The 24,770-nt window shown below is 43.0% G+C and overlaps 1 protein-coding gene across 6 annotated transcripts in view; it reads left to right on the top strand.

The window, feature by feature from the left end:
• The window catches only part of LOC125460015 (cadherin-8), a 266,186-nt gene that overhangs the window by 230,738 nt on the left and 10,678 nt on the right, over positions 1-24,770 (top strand). For all 6 annotated transcript variants that reach the window (XM_048547044.2, XM_048547045.1, XM_048547047.1 and 3 more), the window contains 2 exons: positions 3,305-3,426; positions 7,426-7,543. In XM_048547044.2, coding sequence (XP_048403001.1) covers positions 3,305-3,426; positions 7,426-7,543 — 240 coding nt within the window. The remainder of the gene's footprint in view (positions 1-3,304; positions 3,427-7,425; positions 7,544-24,770) is intronic.

The following is a 24,770-nucleotide window of genomic DNA, read 5'->3' as shown; positions in this document are numbered from 1 at the left end:
TCCAAATCTATATGTTTGTTGATGGGGTTCCGGTTGGAATGCCATGCTTCTAGGAATTCTCGTGCGTGTATCTGTTTGGCTTGTCCTAGGATGGATGTGTTTTCCCATTGAGGATTTTGAATTCGTATTAAACGAAGTTTAGAAAGATTAGTCGGGAATCTCATAGAATGTTGCAGAATGTTGAGAGGCCTGGATGGATTGGATCTGGGGAAGATGTTTCCCCTGTCGGAGGAACGGTGACACAATGGTACAGCCTTGGAGTGAAGGGATGACCCTTCAGAGCTGGGATGAGGAGGAATTTCCTCAACCAGAATGGGTTGAATCTGTGGAACACAGTGTCACAGAAGGCTGTGGAGACCAAGTTGTTGATCATCTCTAAGACAGAGAAAAGTTCTTGATTTGTAAGGGAATCAAGGGCTGTGAAAAGAAGGCAGGAGATTGGGATTGAGAAACATATCAAATACAATCAAATATCAAAGAATACCTGATGGGCTGAATGGCCGACATCTGCTCCTGCATCTTTTAGTGTTATGATCTTGGCAAGGGGACAAAGGAGTGCATCGTAATGCTGCCAGTCACCAGTCCCTTTGACTTAAATAGCAGAGACCATGTCAAGCTTACAAAAGACAAAAGCAAACTTGTCCTTTTTTTGATATTGTGTAACATTGTGCCTTCGCTGGTTAAGTATTCAAACTGGTGAGAAATAATTTTTGTTCTGCTTCCTGTTCAATGAACAATTAGAAGTGATCTCAAATCAATCTTTACATATTCAATTGAAGTGAAACATGTGCCAGATCATTTGGCGGAATTTACATCAATTTCTCTCGGTGCTGTCTCCTCCGCACAAAATGTAGCTATTATTTTCTGTTTGGTGTGTTCAATATTGATTTACACACATCCCTTATTTATGAAGTGACAGTTTTATGTTTTAATGAGGTTGGAAAATATTTGTGAGGGAAAATTTTGTTTGCTATCGAAAACGGAAACCTGAGGACAACTTACTGAAGTTTTGTTTCATTTGATCATTGTCCTTTGTAAATTTCACATCCAATTGCTATATGTTGACGTTGAAGGAAATGACACAGCACAGACTGACCAGAATGATACTAGGACTTAGAGTTAAACGTGGCATGTGCAGTCTCTGCATTTAAGGAGCTGAGAGATGATCTGATTGAAGTGTTTGAACTGCTTATAAAACAGTTGGTTAGTCATGCCTTACATCAACTCCAGCCTACTAAATAGCCTTGATCCTTTGCAATTTTTCTGTTGGTGTAGCAGGTCCCCAGCAGACACCTACACAGCGGCCCTACACTCAGCCCTGGAACATCTGGATAACAAGGATAACCACGTCAGGCTCCTACTTATTGACTACAGTACTGCCTTCAACGCCATGATTCCAAACAAACGTATCTCTAAACTCCGAGGTGTAGGTCTCGCCTCCACCCTCTGTAACTGGATCCTCGACTTCCTGACCCATAGACCACGACCAGTAAGAGTAGGCAACAACACCTCCTCCACCATAATCCTCAATACTGATGCCCCACAAGGCTGTGTACTCACCCCTCTACTACACTCCTTACACCCTCACGACTGTGTGGCTAAATTCCAGCCCCACTCCATTTCCAAGTTTGCTGACAGCACTCCTGTTGCACGTTGGATCTCAAACAGCGACCAGACAAAATACTGGGGAGAGATTGAGTGCGTAGCAGCATGGTGTAAAAGCAACATTGTTAAGATTTTAAAGATTGGAGTTGTAAAGAAAACCACAGATGCAAGATTGTTGATAGCTCTGAATTCATTTCTCTCCTTCCTTTCTAAGCAAATAATGAATTGAACTGCAAACAATTATAACATCAACTTCACTCAGTGGAAGAAAAAGTGGATCAAGGACAGGAAAAGAAAAATATTTTTGATGGATGAGTTTCCTTTTATCCTTTGGTCCTGCCTGCAGCTGCTGTCCTCTTCCCAAATCTTTTTAGTGTTGTCCCGCTGAGTCCACGTACCTATCTCAATTATTATTTGTCTAATTGCAGTCAGTGAGTCACATATCATAGTTTCTTTTCCATTCTCAGACTATTACCTCTGGTGCCACGCCTCACACCTGCTCCAAAAGGATTCATCCTTAACTCCCCCCATGGTTCTCATCTCCCTGCTCCTCGCAGACACAGTTCATTAGGCACACTGGTATGACTCCAGATCGACTTCGTCACGATCACTTTCGACTTCCCTGTTGTCACTAAGTTGTCAGACTGCTTACCTGCCATCCATAACGGGATAAGTAGAAACTCTGTCCAATTAACTATTGGGAAATCAACCACAAATGTCACTGAGTATCCGCTAATTCTGTCTCTCTGAACTTGATTGTTCACAGACATGCTGTCATATTTGAGCTGGACTGAACTTCTGACTACATACCCATTCTGTCACTAAGATTGCCTGCCATGATACTTGGGCTATACATGAATACTCTCCTCTGTCTATCATTCATGACTGAAACTTTGATCCATTGCCTTTTATGTCTGAAGATCAACCTAACAGGTGCGGTGCTGGCCTCCCACTTTCTACCCTCTTTAAACTTGAGGTCATTCAGAACTCAGCTGCCCCTGTCTTTCCTCACACTGAGTCCTCTTCATTCACTGTCCCTGTGCACATTCAATTCCACTGGCTTCTGGTGGAGCAGTCTTTTAACGTTAAGGTCCTCACCCTGGTTGCAAGTCGTCCATTGCCTTACTCTTCATCATTCTGGAAATTCGTCCAGCTCTACAATAATCTGAACACTGTGCACTCCTTCCATTCATTTTACTGACCTTTCTCCAAATTTCAGCCCTTCTCCATGAATGACCAAGAGTCTAAATTGCCAAGGCCGTAAGTTCTAGAATTCTCTAACAAAACATCACCACCTCACTACCTCTCCTTTCTTCTTTCAAACTCTCCTTTCCCTCACATATCACAATTTGATTGATAAAATTCCAGTGAAGCACATTGCAATATCTTACCACATTGGAGGTGCTGAGCAGCTAGAAGTAGTTTTGCTTTTATTCATGTGCTGGGCCAGCATTTATTGGCTGTCCCTTGAGAAGGTAGTAGTGAGCTACAGTCTATGTGCTATCAGTAGACCCAAAATGCCATTAGGAAGGGAATTCCCAAGGACAGTGAAGGAATAGCATTGTATTTCCAAGTGAGGATTGTGAGTGGCCGGGAGGGGAACCTGCAATGGTGGTGTTCCAATGTATCTGCTGCCCTGCTGTTGCTGGTGATATTTGAAGTGTTAGCTGGCTGTACTTTATTTTCCTTTTGCCTGCAGGGAATCATAGCCAAGTATCCCGTGTGCCAGTGGCTATTAAGGTGCTTGACGTTAATGATAATGCTCCAGAGCTTGCCTCACAAACTGAAGCATACTTGTGTGAAAATGGAAAGTCTGGACAGGTGAGTACAACAATGCAGGTGTTGAACATTTATAATGTCCATGGCCCCTTCTCAGAGGAGAATCAAAATGCTCAGAGGGAACAGTTTTAACCTTGTCCGCTAGAATTAGATTTATTGTCACATGTACTCAAATGAGTACAGTGAAAAGTGCTGCTAATGGTCAGGAAACAGGTAGGACTGGTTCCAATGTTTGTTTCAAAATCCTGGCACCATATTGCATTGGTAGAGAATGATGTAGAGAGAGGTATAAAACCCCGATTCCATCTCACACGGTTATTTGCCCACTCAGTGTATCTAATTGAAATTACCTGCACACTTTTGGACATTGGTAACTTAAAATGATGCAATTGCTGCTGTTGTCCTTGCCATAATATTGCCCACATAGTTCACCCAATAAAATCCAGTAAAGGCAAAATGCTGTGGGTGCTGGAAATCTGAAACAAACACAGAATGCTGGAGAAGCTTAGCAGGTCTGGCAGCATCTTTGGAGAGAGAGAAACAGAGTTAACATTTCAACTCTTCTGTGAATCCCCTCCAGAACAGTTCTGAAGGAGATTTGTACCAGACCTGAAAAAATAACTCTGTTTTTCTCTCTCTGCAGTTGCTGGCAGACCTGCTGAGTTTCTCCAGCTTTTGCTAATTTCAATTCACTGTGAAGTTTTGTTCTGTTGGGTTAGCAGCATCAACTGTGTTTTGCAATTGACCTTAGTTTAGCGAAGGGAGATGGGGAATGGACCAGCCAAATCTGCTGTTTGTTCATTATACGTGACATCTCTAAAAGGGAAAAGGTTTATATTTCATCCCTTAGTGATCAAACAGCCATGGGGTGCAAACACAAGGAATTGTGCAGTCATTGCAGAGGACTGAGGATTCAAAACACCCCACCATGTTTCGACTACTGAATCTAGGCTAATGCCTAATACCTTACTGGGGGAATGCTGCACTGTCAGCTGCTATTTTTTAGAAAAGGTAACAGACACCCTTCTTGCCTCTTCAAGTAGATGAAAAAGATCTAATGATGTAATTTGAGGGCCTGGGGGTTTCTGGCCAAAATTCATCCCTCAACCAACGACACTAAAGGAGATGATAGAATGTCTGTTCACTTATTGTAGCTTGGAGGGCCTTAATGTCTCCATACAGGCAGCAGTTTCTGCATCTCACAGCGGTGAATACACTTTGCGATTCTTTCTTTGTTTTGTAACACCTTGCATTACTCTGGTACAAGTCCAACTGGCAGCGCATGCACAAACAGTCAGAAGAGGTTTAGGACCATTTGACCCATCATATACGCACCACATCTTCAAAATATTACGATTTGCCTTTTCCTCGTACACTGTTTCTTTTTAAACAATCAGCTAATGCCCTTTTGAACAAAAGAGTTGAACCTGCCTCCACACAGAAAGCACTTCACTGATTCTCAAAACAGAAATTATTAAAACCACAAAGCTTGCCTGCTAACCGAGTGCAGACCAGACACACATGTCTGCTTTTCTGCCATACGGATGAGAATGCTCTTTTTTTTTCTTTGTTTGTTCTCAGTGCATGCTAAAGGCAGACACATACCACCCAACCCTATTTCCCCAGTGATATTGGCAATGTGGTTCCTTGGACGTTTTGAAGGGTTTGTTAGTTAACCAGGCTGGTGTGTGGAAACAGTCACAGACCAACCAAGATTTCACCCATAGGGGTACATCCCAAAATCAGCACCAATGTATCCATGTGCCAGGATATTGGGATTGTGGTACCCATCATTTTGTTTTGAAAGACAGGATGACTCCCAATGGTTTCCAGAACCAGGATCACAGGCTCAGGATAAGGGTTAAGCTATTTCAGACTGAGATATGGAGAAATTCCTTCACCCAAAGCGTGGTGAGCCTATGGAGATCTTTGTTACATTGAATGTTTTCTTCAGAAGGAGTGAGGTGTAATTGTTAAGGCTAAAAGAGGGTATTATAGGAACAGGGTTCTGAATAGGTTAATCAGCCACGACCATATTAAATGGCAGAGCAGGCTCAAAGGGCCAAAGAGCTTACTATTTTCTGTCCTTCCATGACTCTCGCTATCTTTAGTCCAACCAGAGAGCAAGCAGCTCTGTTGACTCAGCACTGCCACCATGTGAGATGGGATGAGGAGAAGGATGTGCAGCAGTCTCCATTTTGAAGTACCAATTGCAGGGGATAGGGGGAAGTCACTAACACTTTTTAGATGGAATCGGACAGATCAATCCCAATATTCCTCTCACATCGGCAATGGGACCATTGGGAGCTCAGATGAGATGCCGCCGAGGCAGCACTCAGTTGGGACAGGGGAAAAAAAAGCAGAAATTGCTGGGTAACTCAGCAGATCTGGCAGCATCTGTGGAGAGAAAGCAGAGTTAACGTTTTGAGTCCAATTACTCTTCTTCAGAACTGATTATAGCAAGGAAAATGGTTGGCACGTATGCTGAAGGTGGCTTGGGTAGGAGCAAATAATAGGTGGAGATGAAGCCCAGAGAGAGAGAATGACAGTTGGACAGATGAAGATATGGGTAAAGGTCAGCCTGGGGGCATTATTAGCTTCTAATGGGGGCCATTACAGGCTGACAATGGGTTGGTTCTGGTCGCAGCCCAGGTCATAGAATCATACAGCCATACAGCACAGAAACAGACCCCTTCAGTTCAATCAATCCATGTCAAACATAATCCCAAGCAAAACTAGTCCCACCTAACTGCTCCTGGTCCATATCCCTCTCAACCTCTCCTATTCATGCATCTATCCAAATGTCTTTTAAATGTTGTAATTGTACCTGCATCCACCACTTCCATGGAAGTTCATTCCACGTGTGAACCACCCTCTCTGTAAAATATGTTCCCTCGTGTCTTCTTAAAATGTCTCTCCTTTCACCTTAAAAAGGTGCCCCCAGTTTTGAAATCCCCCATTCTAGGGAAAGAACAATGACCGATATCTCTATTTATCATCTCATTATTTTATAAACTTTTATTTGGTTGCCCCTCAACCTCTGATGCTCCCATAATAACGGGTCCCAGCCTATCCAGCCTTTCTTTATAGCCCAAACCTTCCCTATACCTGGCGATAACAAGGCCTGGGCTATGGACGTTGGGGTAAGCCCCTAAAATTATTGAACTTAGTGTTGAGTCCTGGTGGAAACAGAACAGAGGTAACTTGCTGACACTCACTGTTGAGCCCAGTGTGTGACTGATGGATTCGTAGCAAGGTATTTATGCCCATGAAATAGTTAAGGTAAAGTCACAATAATCTCACCAGATCATTGGGCTTCTGTCTCATTAGAGAGATGGCTGGTGGTGGCTTAATCTGATGGTTACTACACTTCAGGTGAGGGGAGGAAGCAGTGGAATTTGAATTCAATAAATATATGGAATTAAGAATCCAATGATCACCCTGAATCCATTGCCGATTGTCGGAAAATCCCATCTTTTTCACCAATGTCCTTTAAGGAAGGAAACTGCCATCCCTACCTGGTCTGGCCTGCATGTGATTCCGGACTCTCAGTAATGTGATTGACTCTTAACTGCCCTCTGGGCAATTAGGGATGGACAATAAATTCTGTCTCACCAGCGATGCCCTCATCGTGTGAGTGGATAAAGAAAAGGAGAATTCTTCAGGGTGACATCAGCCAGTGCGGAATTGAATGCGCACTATTTAACATTTATTCTGCAAGACAAACCCACCGTTCAGCTAATTGGAAAGTAATCCACAATTGATCAGTGCCTCTAGGAAAGAAAGGTTTGGAGGTACAGAAGTCAAGATGCAAAGATTATTTTGGCCATTGTACATAAGCAATATGAGGAAAGCTTTACCATGTGGAGATTCCTGCATTTTGCTATCTCTCATCAATGTGCATGCTTGTCCTAAAGAAAATATTTGCAGTTTTGCTGGAAAAACAGGAGCAGATGAACCTGTACCCGACTCCGCACCCTGCTGATGTTTTCTGACTTTACTGCCAATGCTTGTTCTTACTGCTCATTTATTCATTAACAGGTCATTCAAACAGTCAGTGCCATAGATAAGGACGACCCAAAGGCTGGACAGTATTTCTTCTACAACCTGGCCCCAGAGATTTCCAGGAATCCCAATTTCACGATCAAGAATAATGCAGGTAAATATACTCAACAATAAAAACACCAGGAGAAATGCCCCTTTCTCAGATAGTCCCATCAATACTGTTACTAAAGCCAGGAAGCAATCAGGACTGATCAGGTTGTGTTGCAGTACCTTTCAATCTTAATTACAACTCACCGTAATTAGCTGGCAGATTATCCATTCCAAAGGTAATTGTTGTTCTGGCAGGCCTTTCGAAATAAATCAAGCAACCATGCTCGTGCTTTTCGCCTTTTTCTTCAGATCTTGAATAAATGTGTCGCTTGGTGAGAACAACTGCTTATGGGAGCACTGATTTCAGCAAGAGGAGCGTACTGTGAAAAAAATAATACAGCAACTCACACTGTTGTAGCACCTCTCTCTGAAACAAATCATTCCAAGATGATTCACAGACTGACTATCAAACGAAACTTAACATCAAACTTCAAAATGGGGATAAAAACAAAGTGCTGGAGAAACTCAGCAGGTTGGGCAGCATCGGTGGAGAGAGAAGCAAGTGATAACATTTCGAAGAGTCACTGGAAACATTAGAGGTAGTAAGAACTGCCAATGCTGCAGTCAGATGTAACACAGTGTGGGGCTGGAGAAACACAGCAGGCCAGGAACATCAGAGGAGCAGGAAAGTTGTGGTTTCGGGTCGGGACCCTGCTTCGGAAATTTCTTCTGAAGAAGGGTCCCGACACAAAATGTCAACTTTCCTGCTCGCCTGATGCTTCTTGGCCTGCTGTGTTCCTCCAGCTCCACACTGTGTTATCACTGGAAACATTAACTCTGTTTCTCTCTCTTCACATGCTGCCACATCTGCTGAGTTTCTCCAGCATTCTCTACTTTTGTTTCAGGCTTCCAGAATCCACAGTTCTTTCTTTTATTGAAAAGGAATGATTTCGATACAGGACTGCAAGCCTGATCAATGAGAGAGTTTAAGGAGCATCTTAAAGGCAAAACAAAAGTGGAGAGGTCAAAAAGTATAGGGGGAGAATTCTGGACTGAATTCCAGAGCTTAGCGCCTAGACAGCTGAAGGCTCACCAGCCAATGCTTTTGTGCTGAAGAGGTTAGAATTGCAGGAGTACAGAATGATAGAAGGTGTGCATTGTTGTGTAAACTATACAAGTACCTGACAAACTTTTGTGAAGTCACCACAGATCAATGCCCTTCTTTGCTTGCAGATCACTATAGATCAATGCTTCTTGATCCATGTTCCTTTTGACTGGCAACAGCTTCTCCTCACCTAATCTATCCAGTCCACCCACAATTGTAAAAAATCTTTATGAAGTCTCCTTTCACCCACCTTCTCTCCGGGGACCACAGTACCAACTTCTTCGATTGATCCTCCTGAACAAAGTTCCTCATTCTGGGACCTAGTCTTGTAAATTGTTTAGTGTGATTTAGGGAAGTAGTTCCTGAATCCAAAAAATAATCTCGGTGGCCTCGGAACCCCAGCTTTATCATCATGTGACCCCCACACCCCACTACACCTCTTCCTGACTACCCAGGCCCTATGCACTCTCTCGCTTGCAGCAGCTTTGGTCTGGCTTCTGATCATAAACAAGCTGATATTCAACAGCCCCAGAACTCATCCATCATGAGGCCAGATGCTTAAATCACAAAGCAGCTGGCTGGATAATTGATAGTGAAATAACTCCACCGAGGCCGGTGACCCATCACCAAGTCGCCCTTAATTGACATATGAATAGCTCTCGAATTAGCATTGCTACATTCAGTCTCTCTGACACTCAGTCTTCTTATCTATCAATCAGGGCTCCTGATTGGAACATATTGACAGTCCCAGTCAGGGAACTCATTCTAAGAGGACCAGCTGGTTGACTTCATTCCAATCATTAAGGGCAGAAGAAGAACACCAAAAATGGTAGAGAGATTAAAATCAGGATGCAAGGGAGATTAGAACTGGAAGAATGCAGGTATCATCTTTATTCATTCATGGGATGCAGGCATCGCTGGTTGGGCCCGCATTTATTGCTGATCCCTAACAGCGCTTGAGAAGGTGGTAGTGAGCTGCTGCAATCCACTTGACGTAGGTAGATCCATAGTGCCATTAGAAGGGAGTTCCATGATTTTGACTCAACAACACTGAGTTAATATGTTTCCTATTAAGAGTGTTAAGTGGCTTGGAGGGGATCCTGTGGTTGGTGGTGTTCCCATGTTTCTGCTGCCCTTGTCCTTATAAATGATAGTTGTCTTGGGCTTGTAGCGTGCTGTCTAAGGAAATTTAGTGAAATTCTACAGTGCATTTAGTAGATGGTACACACTGCTGTGACTGAGCGTCAATGGTGGGGGAAGTGGATGTTTGTGGACGTATTGACAATCAAGCGGACTGCTTATCCTTGGATGGTGTCAAGCTTCTTGAGTGTTGTTGGGGCTGCACCCATCCAGGCAAGTGGGGAGTATCCCACCATGCTCCGGACTTATGCCTTGTAGATGGTGGGCAGTATTTGGGGAATCAGGAGGCGAGTTACTCATCGCAGGATTCCTTCCTTCTGAATTCCTCTTGTAATGACAGAATTTATATGGTGCTCCAGTGCCCAATCCCACATGGTGTGCTTTTGTCATGTCCATTGAAACTTTCAGCGCTGTAGCCAAGTGTTTAATTGTTCACCTGTTCCGTCTTAGATTATGAGAGTCTGATAACTGATCTATACAAACAATACCTGACTGTTAAGCCTGAGTGAACACTTCATGCAAAGTAAACACACACCATAAAACCTAAGATAAGCATGTGTGCTTATCTGTGATTGCAAAAAAATTTTACAACTCTTGTACATAAAATGGTTGCATGTTGAAAACTCATATCAAATTTGCTTTGCTCTAAGAAATTTAAAATACACCACACAACCAGTTAGAGGGGGAATCTTCATGGTCCAATCAGAAATGGCAGTTGAGTGGTTCTGAAAACCCAAGTGCCAGTGAGAGGCCCTCCAATACTTGGTATCCTGTAGCCCCAGTGTCTGAGTTGGCAGCTTGCCATCTGAGTGTGGGTAGTGCACAGGAGAAGGGTGGGTAGCTTTGCTTTCCCCCCCCCCCCCCTTTTATTGATATTATACCCGCTTAGTTGTGATCCTGGGCAGCCTGGCCAATGAGTTACAGTTGTGATCTGGCAGCTGCTGTGGCTCTGGCCATGAAAGTCCCTCACAAGACCATTCATTCCACTCTGCTCTACACCCTGCACCCTCAACCTTCCATGTGGGCCTTGACATGGCTGAAATTGAAGGAAACTGCCCACATTGCTGACAGGATGTTTTCTTTTTTATTCAACTGATTCAGATATATCACAACACCCCTCAATAGGAGATAGAATTCGAGCCAGAGCCTCCTACCTCAGACATAGGGATACTACCATTGCACCATAAGACTCTCCTATTGCTGACCGGAAATAATTGGTTCTTAATTGGCACGGCTTCTCAACCCATACTAATCCATTCCAGGATCCCTAATTGGTAATGATTTGGGGACAGTGTTGAGTGGTTAATGTCACTGGGATAACCATCTGGGATAGACCAATGCTTTGGGGAGTTCGAATCTTGCCATGGCAACTGGTGGAATTTAACCTGAATTTATAAATCTGGGATTCAAAGGAAGTTTCAGGAATAGTGATCTTGAAACTATTATCAATTGTTATAAGAGCTAATTTGGGTCACTCTTGTCCTTTAGGGAAGGAAATGTTGCCCTTACTCAGCCTGGCCTATATGTAACTCCAAATGCACAGCCAAAGTTGTTCAGTCTTAACTGCCTTCTACACATGACCAAACAAAGCTCTCAGGTCAAGGACAATTAGGGATGGCCGACATTTGCTGACTTTGCCAACAATGCCCATATCCCATGAAAGACTGAATAAGAAGGAAGCAAGGAAGTCAATTGTCATGAAATTCGCCTCCCGATCCTGAACCCAAGCCACTGGCAAATTCAATCTGCAGGTTTGCTTCTAATTGCTTGAGAGTTTTGTGTGAAACATAACTAAGTAGAGAACGCAAGCAACACGTATAGCTCAGTGTGTCAGTTCACAAGTTTGTGTTGAAAGAAGAATAGGAATCACAGCAAAGTGGAGCTGAGGATGGTCAGATTCACAATGATCTATTGACTTGCAGTGCAGACTCAATGGGTTGAATGGCCTTTTTCTGCTCCTACATCTGATGCTCTTATGGAGTTCGCTTAAGAATGGAGTTGTCAATGAATATCCTGAATGATGGATAAAGTGAGACTTGTCTAAAGCCATGCATTAAATATTGGATCATTTTCCCAATCCATTCCATCAGGTAACATTATGGAATTTGAAGGCATTGAGGGAGGCTATTTGTTCCATCATGCTTTTCTACAATAGCTATCTAACAAAACAAGCTAGTAATTTATTTTCAGTTCCCTGCACTCATTTAATATCTTTCTTTTATAAATATTGGCTAATTTACTGTTTTCTTTAGGGTACTTCCTAGAGGAGGTGAAATTTCCACGTTGCTTCTTTCAGATTGATCCATTGCTACGTTTAGCTGCAATAAAAACAGAAATTGTCAGGAATACGCAACAGTTCTGTGTTACATCTGTGAAGCAAGAGAGAAAGCTAACATTTTGTGACTTCTTCAGAACTGAAGAACATTGAACTCATAACATTGACTCTGTTTCTTTCTCCACAGATGCTGTCAGATCTGCTGAATTTCTCTAGCACTTTCCATTCCTATTTCAGATTTCCAGTATGTGTGATATTTTGCTTTCACTGTGAGTCCCATTGAAGATATTATTTTCAAACTCTTGTGTGCTGTGGAAAACCATGTTACCCGTCCCTTGCTTAATTAGTTCATTAAATAGCTGTGCTTTAAAAGTACAAGCTGTTCAAATATGTTTTGGAAGGGAGAGAAAAGCACAATTAAATTGAAAATACTGTGGCAAGATTCTTCTGCTGAATTGTTCAATGGTCCCAATAGACTAGTTCTTACCAGTTCCTATAAATAGGGCTGTGAAGATGACTAATTATTAAACAAGTCAACCCAAAAATTATGTATTCATTGAGTTCCTTCCATGCTGAAAGTCAAAGAATAAATTAAAGAGGATGGAAAGAGATTTAGAATTAAAAGATAAAGTAGATGAGCAAAGATAGAAAGTGCGCAAGTGGGCAAATGGGCGATCCAGAAGGATGGATTACAGCTGCAATGTCAGTAGTAGTAATAAGAAAAGTGAAAGGCAGACATTGAATGAATTAAAATTTTCCAAAAGAAGGAATTACGGAGCCAGGAAATCAAAATTGACATGGAAATGAAGGGTGTTATCTGTGAAATGGAAGCACAAAGTAGATCAATGAGGTGAGAGTCCAGAATAATGAGGGGCAATTCCACAACACTACACTCGCAGTGAGGACCCAGGCACAAACAAGTAAAGGGAATGTTTAATTTCCATCAGAATGACATGAATAAGGAAGGTTGTTACACTGAACCACCTGAGTGGAACGCTGTGTATGAACTGTAGGATCTGAGTTGACATCCAGTTCAGTCTTGGTGGAATGTATTGAAGGTGGGTGTTGAAGATCATACACAGGGTATTGCAAGCAACCAAATCTACAAGCACATTCCGGGGTGAATGGGCTCTAAACATTGTCCATAATTGTATAGAGAGCGCAGTGTAACAGTGGCCATGTTATACTGCAACAGATAACCACAAGGACTATCCACATCCAATTTGTAAACGCTTGCCACATCAGGTTCCTTACCGTGCATTATGAATGTGCTGCTGAAGGTGACAGCCTCTAGAAAATCAACTGGGATTTCAAGAATGGAGCAAATAGCTTTCCTGACAGTAGGAAGCATTTTCTGCTTTCCCTGGAGGTGATTTGGAGGCTTGGAAAGGGATTTAATCTGGCAGGTAGTGATGTACCTAAACCCTTACTACCTTTCTACCTCCATCAGAACTAAATTATAGACAGGAAGGTCCATGGCCCACCTTTATCCCCTATGGTCACTGGGGCCCTGAATTATTGCCTACCCAAAAACCGCATTCTACTGCCATTATGATTAATTTAGCTGCCGACAAGCCTATTCACTATGCAACATGCATGGCAGCTGAAATACCAGAGAAACCTCTCCGAGCTTCTTGAAAATAAAAAGCCAGATGATCATCTCCATGGAACTCGACATTTGATTGAGGGCTGGACATTGGGAAGTGATAGGTGGAGTTAGGTGTGGGCAGGGTGACGGTTATCAACCCCTGGCCTTGTCATTGATCCCTTTCCCACCTTTTCTGTAACCATGGCCCCCTAAATATCCACACCAGATCCCACACACACTCATTTCCATACACACATAGTACATAACCATGGCCCTGGTGCACTGCAGTCATTGGACTCTGGTGTGTTCTGACCCTGCAACCACCACAGATCCTCAGTGGCACTGCTAAACACAAGAGTTTCCCGCCTCTGATTGGCCACCAGCTCTCTCTAGGCAAGACATAGGTCCCCGAATCTTGATTCCAGAGCTGACTTAGCCACTGCCTGATTGGCAATTGGCTACCCAGCCACTAGATAAGACCCAAAATGTCTCATTAAGATTCTGACCAATATCCCCTCCTTTCAGACAGAACAAGCTGCATTCTGTAACCTGTCTTCATAGGTTTGAGTTGTAATTTTCTCAGTTGTTGGTATGTTTCTTTCCATGAAGGTGTATCTTGAAATTTCATGTTAATTCCATTCTAATATCTTCATGGATTCTGAGTCTGCCATTGTGAATTTATGTCCCACTCACAAACAGCATGATTTTAGGTCAGCAGTGACAATTCCATTTGTTTGTTTAGATGGACTCAAAACATCCTATCACTGTGTGGACATTGGCCCCAGATTTTGCTGAAAATGTAATAATTAGCCATAGCAACAGTTAGCTGCTATTAGCTACTAGCTGCTGAGGATATTAGCTGCCTATTCGCTCATCTGCCATCTGTTGGGCTTTGCTATGGAATGCTTGGTTATTGTGTTTATCTCGTTTCCTTTCTAGTCATAACCACCTCTTCTGAAGTCATCTAGCATTGCCTCAGAGCCTCAAGTGCCCTGTTACAGCTTGTTTAGATTCCCCTGTGACTAAGTTGCATCTTCTAATTTCCTACCACTCAGTTCCCACCCTGAAAATTTACAATCACGACCTCTCATTCTCAAGAGTCACACAACTATCTCCCATCTTCCAATTTCCTGCTGCTATCGACCATCCTTGAGTGCCCTGTGACATGCTGCACACCACATGTATCCTATCATTTGCCAAGCGTCAGGCTACCCCACAACTTTCTGATCTTAATTAGAAGTAAGAAAAGTCTTGAAATTGTTGAACATGCCTGTCAGCATAGGTGAATTGTGCCAAGGGGCTTGTTTCCACGCTGCATGACTCTGAGATGTTCCTGGTGCCCCAAACCAGCTCAGTCTATTCTCAGGAGAGTCTGAGTGTGCATGCCTGAGCTATCAGGAGCATTGAGTAATAAATCCTGCAGGAACACATTGTTTTAAGCTTCACATTCTGTTTGTACACTCTTCATTGAAAGACCAACATAAATGGATGAGTTATCTTGGAAAATTACAGAATTATGAACTGCATATTTTTAATTAATGGCTGTTAGTAATCCCTATGCAAAGCTTACCCATGTAATTACATGGTGATTTGAAGGGAAAGAGATGGCAGTTTTGTTCTCACTGTGTTATTGAGCCCCTCCCTCAAAATGCTTCTCAGGAGAAATTACCAATGCATCATTTTTTAATAACACGTAGGTGGGTTACCAATTAGTCAGAAATGAGAATGACAGCCCCTTGATAACACAGTTCTGACAGAGATTTCTTTCTCCCCTCATCTGTAGTTTCCCTTTGGGAGCCATAGAGCACAGAGAGGAAAATAATGGAACTTGCTTGACTGCATTGAAACCTGGAAGGAAAACCCAAAATAATTCCAGACTTAGATAGAACTGCAGCCAAGAAAGATGTCAGTTTAAATGTCAACCAAGGCAGCATTGGTACTAAACCACAGGTTTGTGGGTTCCAGCCTTGCTCCGCAAAACATAAGCTTTGAACCCAGCCTGCCAGTCCCAGTGCCAGTGCTGAGGGAGTTGTGCAATGTTTGGGGTGCTGTCTTCCAGATGAGATGTTCAACAAAGGCTCCACACTAAGGGCCTCATGGCCCTATTTTGGAGAAGGTCAGATGAGTTTCTCTGGTATCCAGGAGAATATTTATCTTCAATTAATGCCATTAAAAAAACAATAATCTGGTTGCTATCTCATTGCTGTTTGTGAGGTTGCTGCATTCAAACCGACGACTGTGCTTCCCACACTCCAACAATGATTATACTTCAAAGGGATTTCACAAGTTGAAGCAATTTAGACTGTCTTACAGTCAGAAAAAACACTGCATATTTTTTCTTCCATATTTGTGTTTGTGAATCACCAACAAATTAAGATAAACCTTGGTCTGATGATCAGTCTTTCTCTCTGCTGTAGTTTATATTTCTCTGTGTGATTGGTAATACAATGGTCGCTGCTTTCCTCCATTTTCTTATCATCTTCTATTCTAACTCATTAATTGCCTTATCCTTAAAGTGTCATTACTCCTCACTTCCCTCAATATTCCTTTCCTCATACATTTCTAAAGATTTCAAAACTCCACCTTGGTTTCAACTCATCACTACTCAACAATTTATCTTAGTTTTTCCTTCAAATTATTTTCAAGGAATAGATTTTTGGTTGTTCATTGAGAAATGTCATACATAGTGGAAAAAATACACAGTTTGATATAGTTTAACTGAGGTTTTGCTCACTGCAGCAGTCCCTTCACAAATACATAAGCAATTATCAATTGCCATTCCAACTTTAACTTCTCTTGCTAAAATGACATATTTGAAGATTTGGGCAAACAAAACCAGGTTGTGCTTCTGATGCATGGCTTCTTGTGGTCAGACAAATAGATCTGAAGTATTTCAGGTTATCCTCATGTCTAACAAGTTTTCTTTTGGGAAAAAGTAAGGCCTCTCTTCCCTGAAGAAGATGGGATTATCAGGAGTGTAGCACTGCCTCATCACATTACTGGATTGCCAACGAGACTTTCTGCTCATCTCTTTGGCTAGGGTCTGTGAACTTGCAATCTTCTGAATCATTTACAGAAATGCAAGCACATCTGATGGGAGGAAGAGAGAAATCTTATTCAAACCAACAAACTCATTTTATTTTCAATATCAGTCCAACTAACTGTTCTTATCAGATTGTGCTGTCCTCTTTCTCACACAAGAGAGCCAACAAGAATTACAATAACACTATTCACTGCTTTAATGCCTTTGAGTGAATACTGGTGCTAGCATGATTTATGTCACGACAGCAGTATCCATTGTCCACAGCATCTCCTTAGTCTTCAGCCTGCATCAGTGCCCCATCATGCATCACATGTACCATGGATTCTTGATACCTTGGATGTAATGCACTCCCAAGGCTATACAATATAGCTAGACTGCTCCTGCTCTAAGTCTGCTGCAGCTCTATCTTATTTGCAAGAGTAACTTGCCCTTACTCTCAGTTAGTCTTTTTAACTCTTTATTTATGTTCTTATGTACATTATATTACACCCTTCTAGCACTGTGTTTAAGTCTTCGCTTCGTATTTTTTTGGTAACATGAAAAAGTTGATGTCAGAGTAGCATCATTAGATCCATCATCATTAACACAATCCTTTCCTGTTATATCATATTCATATCCATTTCTGGTAATCTGTGACATGTCTTTACAACTTTCTGGGTGAGTAAAGTTTCACTTCATGTCCATTATTATTTTTATTTTTAATATGATTGCATTAAATGCTTCAACCTATGAGCACAGGAAAAATTTGCCTGGAAATGCACAGTCATGCAAAATCAGAACGATTAGTGAGATATCTCATTTAATCAGGAATATTTCAGCTTATAACAGGTGCCAGCTTTGGCTCAGGTGGTAGTACTTTCAATGTTGAGTCAGTGGGCTGTGGGTTTGTATGTTGTTCAAGAGATGCAAACACATCACTCAGGGAGATAAACCAGTGCAATACTGAGGGAAGGTTCAGCTTGATGTCTTTACATTGAGCTGTTATACTTTCCTTCTCAAGTAAAACCTTTTTCAGGGAAATGATCCCACAGCTTTCTTACAACCAATATTGATACCTCAGCCAAAATCAATTATAAAAGACAGTCAGATTGTTACATCATTGATCTTCATTGCATTGTAGTGTGTTGGGGGTTGGTTCAGTGAGTTGGTTGTACAGCTAGTTTATGTTGTGGATTGATATTCACAGAATAGGTTCAATTCCTACACTATCTGTGGTTACTGTGAAGGACTCTCCTTCTTAACCTCTCCCATCACCTGTGGCAGTGTGACCCTCAGGTTAGATACCAATAGTCATTGCTCTCAATTGAGAGACCAGCCTTCTGTAACTATGGTGACTTTGCCTTTACTGTGTGCAAGTTAAGTACCATGTTTCTTTCTTTACTCCACATGGTTAAAAATTCATTCATAAGATGTAATCACTGCTGGCTGTGCTAGTATTGATTGCTTATTCTTAGTTGCCCTTGAGAAGGCGATAGTGAGCTGCCTTCTTGAAACACTGCAGCCCATCAGGGATGTGAAAATATGTCATTGGATGGAACATGCTCAGAGGTCATGAGAGGTACAATGTAAAATTTATTATTAGAGGAAGAAGAGTCTTTCTTTGTGTGTAGCACTTCTGCCATTAACACAGAATAACAGGTGGGCTGGAAGGAATGACAAGGCATAGCACAAAAAATGATAGGAATCAGATGTTATAACCTGCTAGGGCAGAACACAAGTGTTCGGTATATGTTCTGCCTAACCTTCAATTGTGTTTTCAGCCTTGTATTCCCTCCCACCATCTGTCTGTGCATTAAAGACACAGGTGCTGGTTGAATCATTCCTATCTCTGCAAGTTCAGTCCCAGCAAATAGCATTGCCTGGGTGGATATTTTTAGCACTGTTCATAAAGTCACATGGCATTAGAAATTGCTTCTTACTCCAAAGTGCTATTTCCAAAAAAGAATTACCAATTTCTGATTGCAATGGGAAATGCAATTTTCGTTTTGTAAAGTGCATTCAACCTTCTCAAAGTCACGGTGTCAAAAGAGCACTGCTGAACCGGTATTGAAACCCACACTTATAAAAGTAATTGAGGTATTTGCAAAAGTGGAAGAGTTCATGCCTCATTCTTCGTACTCAATTATTACTGACTGCTTTGATCTTTTCAATTTATCTTCCATTGTTGCTCCCCTCATCTCCTCATCTTGGAAACCAACTCTGTTCCTAGTGGGGCCCATTGAACATCAATCTACATTCTCCTTCCCGGGGTGAGACTGGCAGAGACCCCAAGTAGCTACTTATCTGAGCACAGACAGTGGGGGTGGAGTTGTGTAGTCTGTATGGCATGTCTGGAGATGGAAGTGTATTTCATGAGACAGGGTGATGCCATTGCTTTCTTTCCCCTATGAGAATCGAGCCAGGGAGGGAAAGCCTCCTGACTCAGCAGTCAGTTCAGAGGTCCTTAATTGGGCTGTTAATTGTAGGACCCCTACAGTGCAGATTGAGGCCATTTGGCCCTTTGAGTCTGTATCACCCCTCTGAGAACATCCCTCCCAGACCCATCCCCCCACCTTATCCTCGTAACCCCACATGGGGTTTTACCATTTTACTCAACTTGTACATCCCTGGAGATGGCAGAGCAATTTAGCATGGCCAATCCAATTAGCCCACACATCTTTGGGTTATGGGAGGAAACCACAGCACCCAGAGAAAAGCCAGACAGATGAGCAGAGGGCATGCAAATCCCGCACACAGTCACCAAAGACTGGACTTGAATCAGGGTCCCTGGTGTTGTGAGCCTGTGGTACTTGTCATTGAGCGACCGTGCCAACTGGCACCGGGGTCTCATTGCATTATGACTGATGTTAATCCTGAGCAAGTACAGCCTCGTTACGAATGACGTGTGAAACTGTGTACACTGCTTGTGGTCTGGGAAGATGGTGTCTTACTCAGTGCCTTACCAAGGGAGGTGAACATAGAATGAGAAACAGTACAGCACAGTGCAGACCCTTCAGCCCATGATGTTGTACCGAACTTTTAACGTAAACCTAAGGTCTATCTAACCTTATACTATCATCTATATGCCTATCTAATAGCTGCTTAAATGCCCCTAATCAGGCCGATTCCACTACCCTCTCCAGTAATGCATTCCACACCCCTACCACTCTCTGAGTAAAGACCCTACCTCTGACGTCTCCTCAATATCTACTTCCACTCACTTTAAAACTATGTCCCCTTGTAATAGCTACCTCCACCCTAAGAAAAAGTCTCTGGATTTTACTCTTGAAAGTTGCCACCCAGGTTGATAGGGCTGTTAAGAAGGCGTACAGTGTTTTAGCTTTTATTAATAGAGGGATCGAGTTCCGGAACCAAGAGGTTATGGTGAAGCTGTACAAAACTCTCGTGCGGCTGCACTTGGAGTATTGTGTACAGTTCTGGTCACCGCATTATAAGAAGGATATGGAAGCTTTGGAAAGCGTGCAGAGGAGATTTACGAGGATGTTGCCTGGTATGGAGGGAAGGTCTTACGAGGAAAGGCTGAGGGACTTGAAGCTGCTTTCATTAGAGAAAAGAAGGTTGAGAGGTGACTTAATTGAAACATATAAAATAATCAGAGGGTTAGATAGGGTGGATACGGAGAGCCTTTTTCCTAGGATGGGGATGGCGAGCACGTGGGGGCATAGCTTTAAATTGAGGTGTGAAAGATAGAGGACAGATGTCAGAGGTAGTTTCTTTACTCAGAGAGTAGTAAGGGAATGGAACGCTTTGCCTGCAACGGTAGTAGATTTGCCAACTTTAGGTACATTTAAGTCGTCATTGGATAAGCATATGGACGTACATGGAATAGTGTAGGTTAGATGGGCTTGAGATCGGTATGACAGGTTGGCACAACATCGAGGGCCGAAGGGCCTGTACTGTGCTGTAATGTTCGATGCTCTATGTTCTATACCTCTGAACATTTTGTACACCTCTATCAAGTCACCTCTCATTCTTTGTTGTTCTAAAGAGAAAAGCCCTAGCTCTCTCAACCTTTCCTCGTCAGACCTTCCCTCCATCTAAATCTTTCCTGTAATGAGGCGACCAGAAATGGACACAATTCTCTGGATGTGGCCGAACCAGGTTTTTGTATAACTGGAGCACAACTTCACGGCTCTTGAACCCAATCCCTCTATTAACGAAAGCTAACACACCATACGCCTTCTTAACAACTCTATCCACCTGGGTGGCATCCAGATTCGGTGGCAGCCAGCTGAGAGTCATCCGTCTGCCCTCGTAGGTGACCCCTCACCCCCAAACCGAGTGGCTCCTACTGCAATATCCGCTCTTGCCATCGCTTACCTCAGGCTTGGGTTGGTGTTTCTGGACTTCTGTCAGGTGTCACAGCAACACCAGCTTGTAAAAGAGACAGGAATGAGACGGCGTAGATTTAAAGTGATATGTACACGAAACAAGGGTGATGTAAATAAAAAATACTTTCTCACACAGCGAGTAGTTAAAATATAGAATGCACTGTTGAGAACTGCAGATTCGAATGAGACATTCAAGAGGTTATTGGATGATGATTTGGATAGAAATCGTGTGCAAGGGATATGAGGAAAAGGCAAGAGACACTGCATAATAGAATCAGTGCAGGCATGGTGGGTAAAATGGCCTCCTTGTGCCTTGTAACAATTCTGTGTACCATGGCCACTCCTAAGGCACTGCCAGTCAAAATCATTGGTCCAAGTCGATGAGGTCTGATGTTCAACTGTTGAAGGGGCAGCCATCTGATGCAGAAGCTGCCAGGGCTAGGTTTTTATGCCCACACCCCATGCCTCACCCCCTCCAGAGGGTGGCTTTCCTTCCTTGGCAGTCATTGACACATGATCAGCCTCTTGGCAACATTGACCATGTCTGCAGTATCAGTGCTCAGTCCATCAGCCCATCTGGGCAACACTAGCCCACCTTACCCCAGGGTTGCCACTAACACCCGCTTCCCCTGCCCCCACCCCACCAGTGACTTCACTATGGTTAATTTGAACACACATGTCTGCTGTATGCCCTCTTCCTCCGGTGCAATAATCCACAGCTGTAGAACTGCTGATCTGCCAGTTGTGTGACTGGATTGGCAATCCTGTGCCGTGGTGTTTTCTTTCAGGCGTCTGATGGACCTGTCGGCAATGACTTCATTGCTCAGCGAAGTGCGATTCAGCCTCACTGTGCGAGGAAGTGAGGTCCAATCCTGCTTTCAGTCCCGATTTGTGATAGATTCCAGCCCATGTTTCAAGTCTGGACTTGAACCTGGGCCTCCTGACCCAGAGGTTAAGGCAATACTGCCACACCATGAGAGCATTTCGCATTAGGACTGCTGGCAAATGTGGCTTGCAGGACAGGAGCTCACACAGAGAGGCAGAGGGCAATAGATTTCAAATCTGTTGTCTTGAGCTTTCAGACACCACCACTGGCCTGCAGTAAGGACCTGCAGAATAGTAAAACCAGGTGCATTTTTTAATGGATCAACGTGTTTGAACACTTTATGGCATGTGGGACTTGAACCCCAGAGCTGGGAACATCATCCCTGCAACATCCAAGTCTTGAAATCTGTGCTATCTGATGACTGTCCCTGCTGCCAGGTGGTACAGTTTTGAACTCAATTATTTTTAATCGTGTTCAGACACGTTCCGAGCAGGCGAGACTTGAAACTGGATTTTCTGTGTTAGAGATTGAGACACTTCTGGAGGCAAAAAGTAGTAAAATGAATGAACACTTGGAAATGAAAGTACTGATTGTACTGAAGCACTGTTCTGTGGTATACAGAACGAGTTGGACCAGTGTACATCTTTCATAAATAGTAGGAACTGCCGATGCTGAAGAATCTGAGATAACACGGTGTGAAGCTGGATGAACACAGCAGGCCAAGCAGCATCAGAGGAGCAGGGAGGCTGACATTTAGGGCCTAGACTCCCGCCTCCCACTCTCTCCCTATTTTTTTCAGAACACCCTTCCCCTCCCCCATTTCTGAAGAAAGGTCTAGGCTCGAAATGTCAACTTTCCTGCCCCTCTGATGCTGCTTGGCCTGCTGTGTTCATCCGGCTCTACACCTTGTTATCTCTACATCTTTCATAAGTTTTTTTTTCTGGATTAGCCCTGTGACAACAGAACATATTGGTCTTGGAAAGAGCATTGCAATGATTCACAGATTCACTCCAGTTGTACTGAGCCTAAAAATAGGGTAAGTTCGGCTCTTCTCTGTATAACTGGCCATGTATTTATTTTTCTAATTTTGTGTGGGGCATCACCGTCACTGACTGGGCCAGCATTTATTGCTCTTCCTTAGTTGCTCCTTGAGAAGATGGTGGTGAGCTGCCTTCTTGAACCTCTCCAGTCCATGTGCTGTAAGAAAATCCATAATGCTGCTATAATGCCTTGGATTTTGACCAGCAACACTGAAGGTACAGCAATATATTTCCAAGTCAGACAACGAGTGTCTAGCAGGGGAGCTTGTAGGCTGTGATGTTCCCATATATCTGCTGCCCTTGTCCTTCAGTTGGAAGAGTTCTTAGGTTTAGGGACAGCACGGTCGCTCGGTGGTTAGCACTGCAGCCTCACTGGACCCAGGTTCGATTCCAGCCTCGGGCGACTGTCTGTGCGGAGTTTACACATTCTCCCCATGTCTGCGGGGGTTTCCTCCGGGCGCTCTGGTTTCCTCCCACAGTCCAAAGATGTGCAGGCTAGGTGGATTGGCCATGCTAAATTGCCCGTAGTGTTCAGGGGTGTGTGGGCTATAGGGGGATGGGTCTGGGTGGGATGCTTCAAGGGGCAGTGTGGACTTGTTGGGCCGAAGGGCCTGTTTCCACACTGTAGGGAATCTAATCTAATCTTTGGAGAGTGCAGTGTGTGCTTTGTGTTCTTGTAGTAGTACACCTGTGTCTTCTTCAGAAAACCCAGGTTCAAATCCCATCTGCTCCACAGGCATGTCATACCTAACCAAGTTGCTTAGAGATGTTTAAAAGGGTTAAATGAGGAACATAGACAACACAATTGTGTTCCCTTGAAAGATTCAGTGACAATTTCATTAGCGTTTAAGATAATTAAAATAGTTAATTGTGTGAAAGAAAACAATTTTTTCTAGTGAGGGAGTGCAAAATGTAATCTTAAAATTAGTGCCAGGCAATTCAGGGGTGATGGCAGGAATGGATTCTTCTCCCTGCAAAAAGCTGTTCAACCCACAGGTCAACTGAATATTTCAGATTTGAGATTGGTAGATTTTTGTTCGGTAAGTGTTTTTAGGGGTTATTGACCAAGGCAAGTAGCATGTGTTCAGACAGAGATCTACCATGATCCAATTAAATGGCAGAACAGGCTGGAGGCTGAATGGTTTACTCCTGTTCTTATATTCCTATTGCCTGTCAAGGTTAAATAATCTCCCAAGATCCTCTGTCTGGTTTAATATAGGAAGAATGGCCACGTGGGAGAGATTGTAGAGACACAATTCTGCAAAATTACAGTGAGAGAACAATCTTATAACTGGGATGTTTCAATCTTTTAATTACTTCAATTAACCAATTATCATTGCCTTTGGGAGAGATTTCCTGATTTAAAAATTTATTCACTGATTGTCAAAATAAAATGAAAATGAAAAGCACAAAGGATTGGACTGTTGATATAAGTAGCACAGAGCAAGAGAGACTGTTTGAGAGAAAGGGCAATTACACTGAGAGAGTAGATGATGAGGTACACATACACTGGGTGGACAGAGTGAGGGAGCAACAAGTCTGCAGAAAATTGAACTGAGATCAAGAAACAGTGAAAAAGAGAGAGCATGGCAAACAGACAGCATAGTTTCGGCGCAGATACTGATCTTTATTTTGCGGGAAGCTTTCTAGTTAGAGGGTCAAAAACAGAAGTTGCTGGAAAAGTTCACCAGGTCTGGCAGCATCTGTGAAGAAAAAATCAGAGTTAATGTCTCGGGTCCGGTCACCCTTCTTCAGAACCCTCTCCTAACCCCAGGCCATAGTTAGAGGATAACTGGTTTGAAACTTATTCCAGAGACCTGAGTTCATCATCTAGTCTGTTGTTTTGAAACAAATCTGAAGGGGTTCTGCATGACCTGATGTAGTCTTACACCAAGATACACATCATATAACCAGAAACTTAATAAAGATTTGTAGAAGTATTC

Source organism: Stegostoma tigrinum, chromosome 16 (assembly GCF_030684315.1).
Source record: "Stegostoma tigrinum isolate sSteTig4 chromosome 16, sSteTig4.hap1, whole genome shotgun sequence".
Lineage (NCBI taxonomy): Eukaryota > Metazoa > Chordata > Chondrichthyes > Orectolobiformes > Stegostomatidae > Stegostoma > Stegostoma tigrinum.
This window is presented reverse-complemented; position numbering and strand designations above follow the sequence as displayed.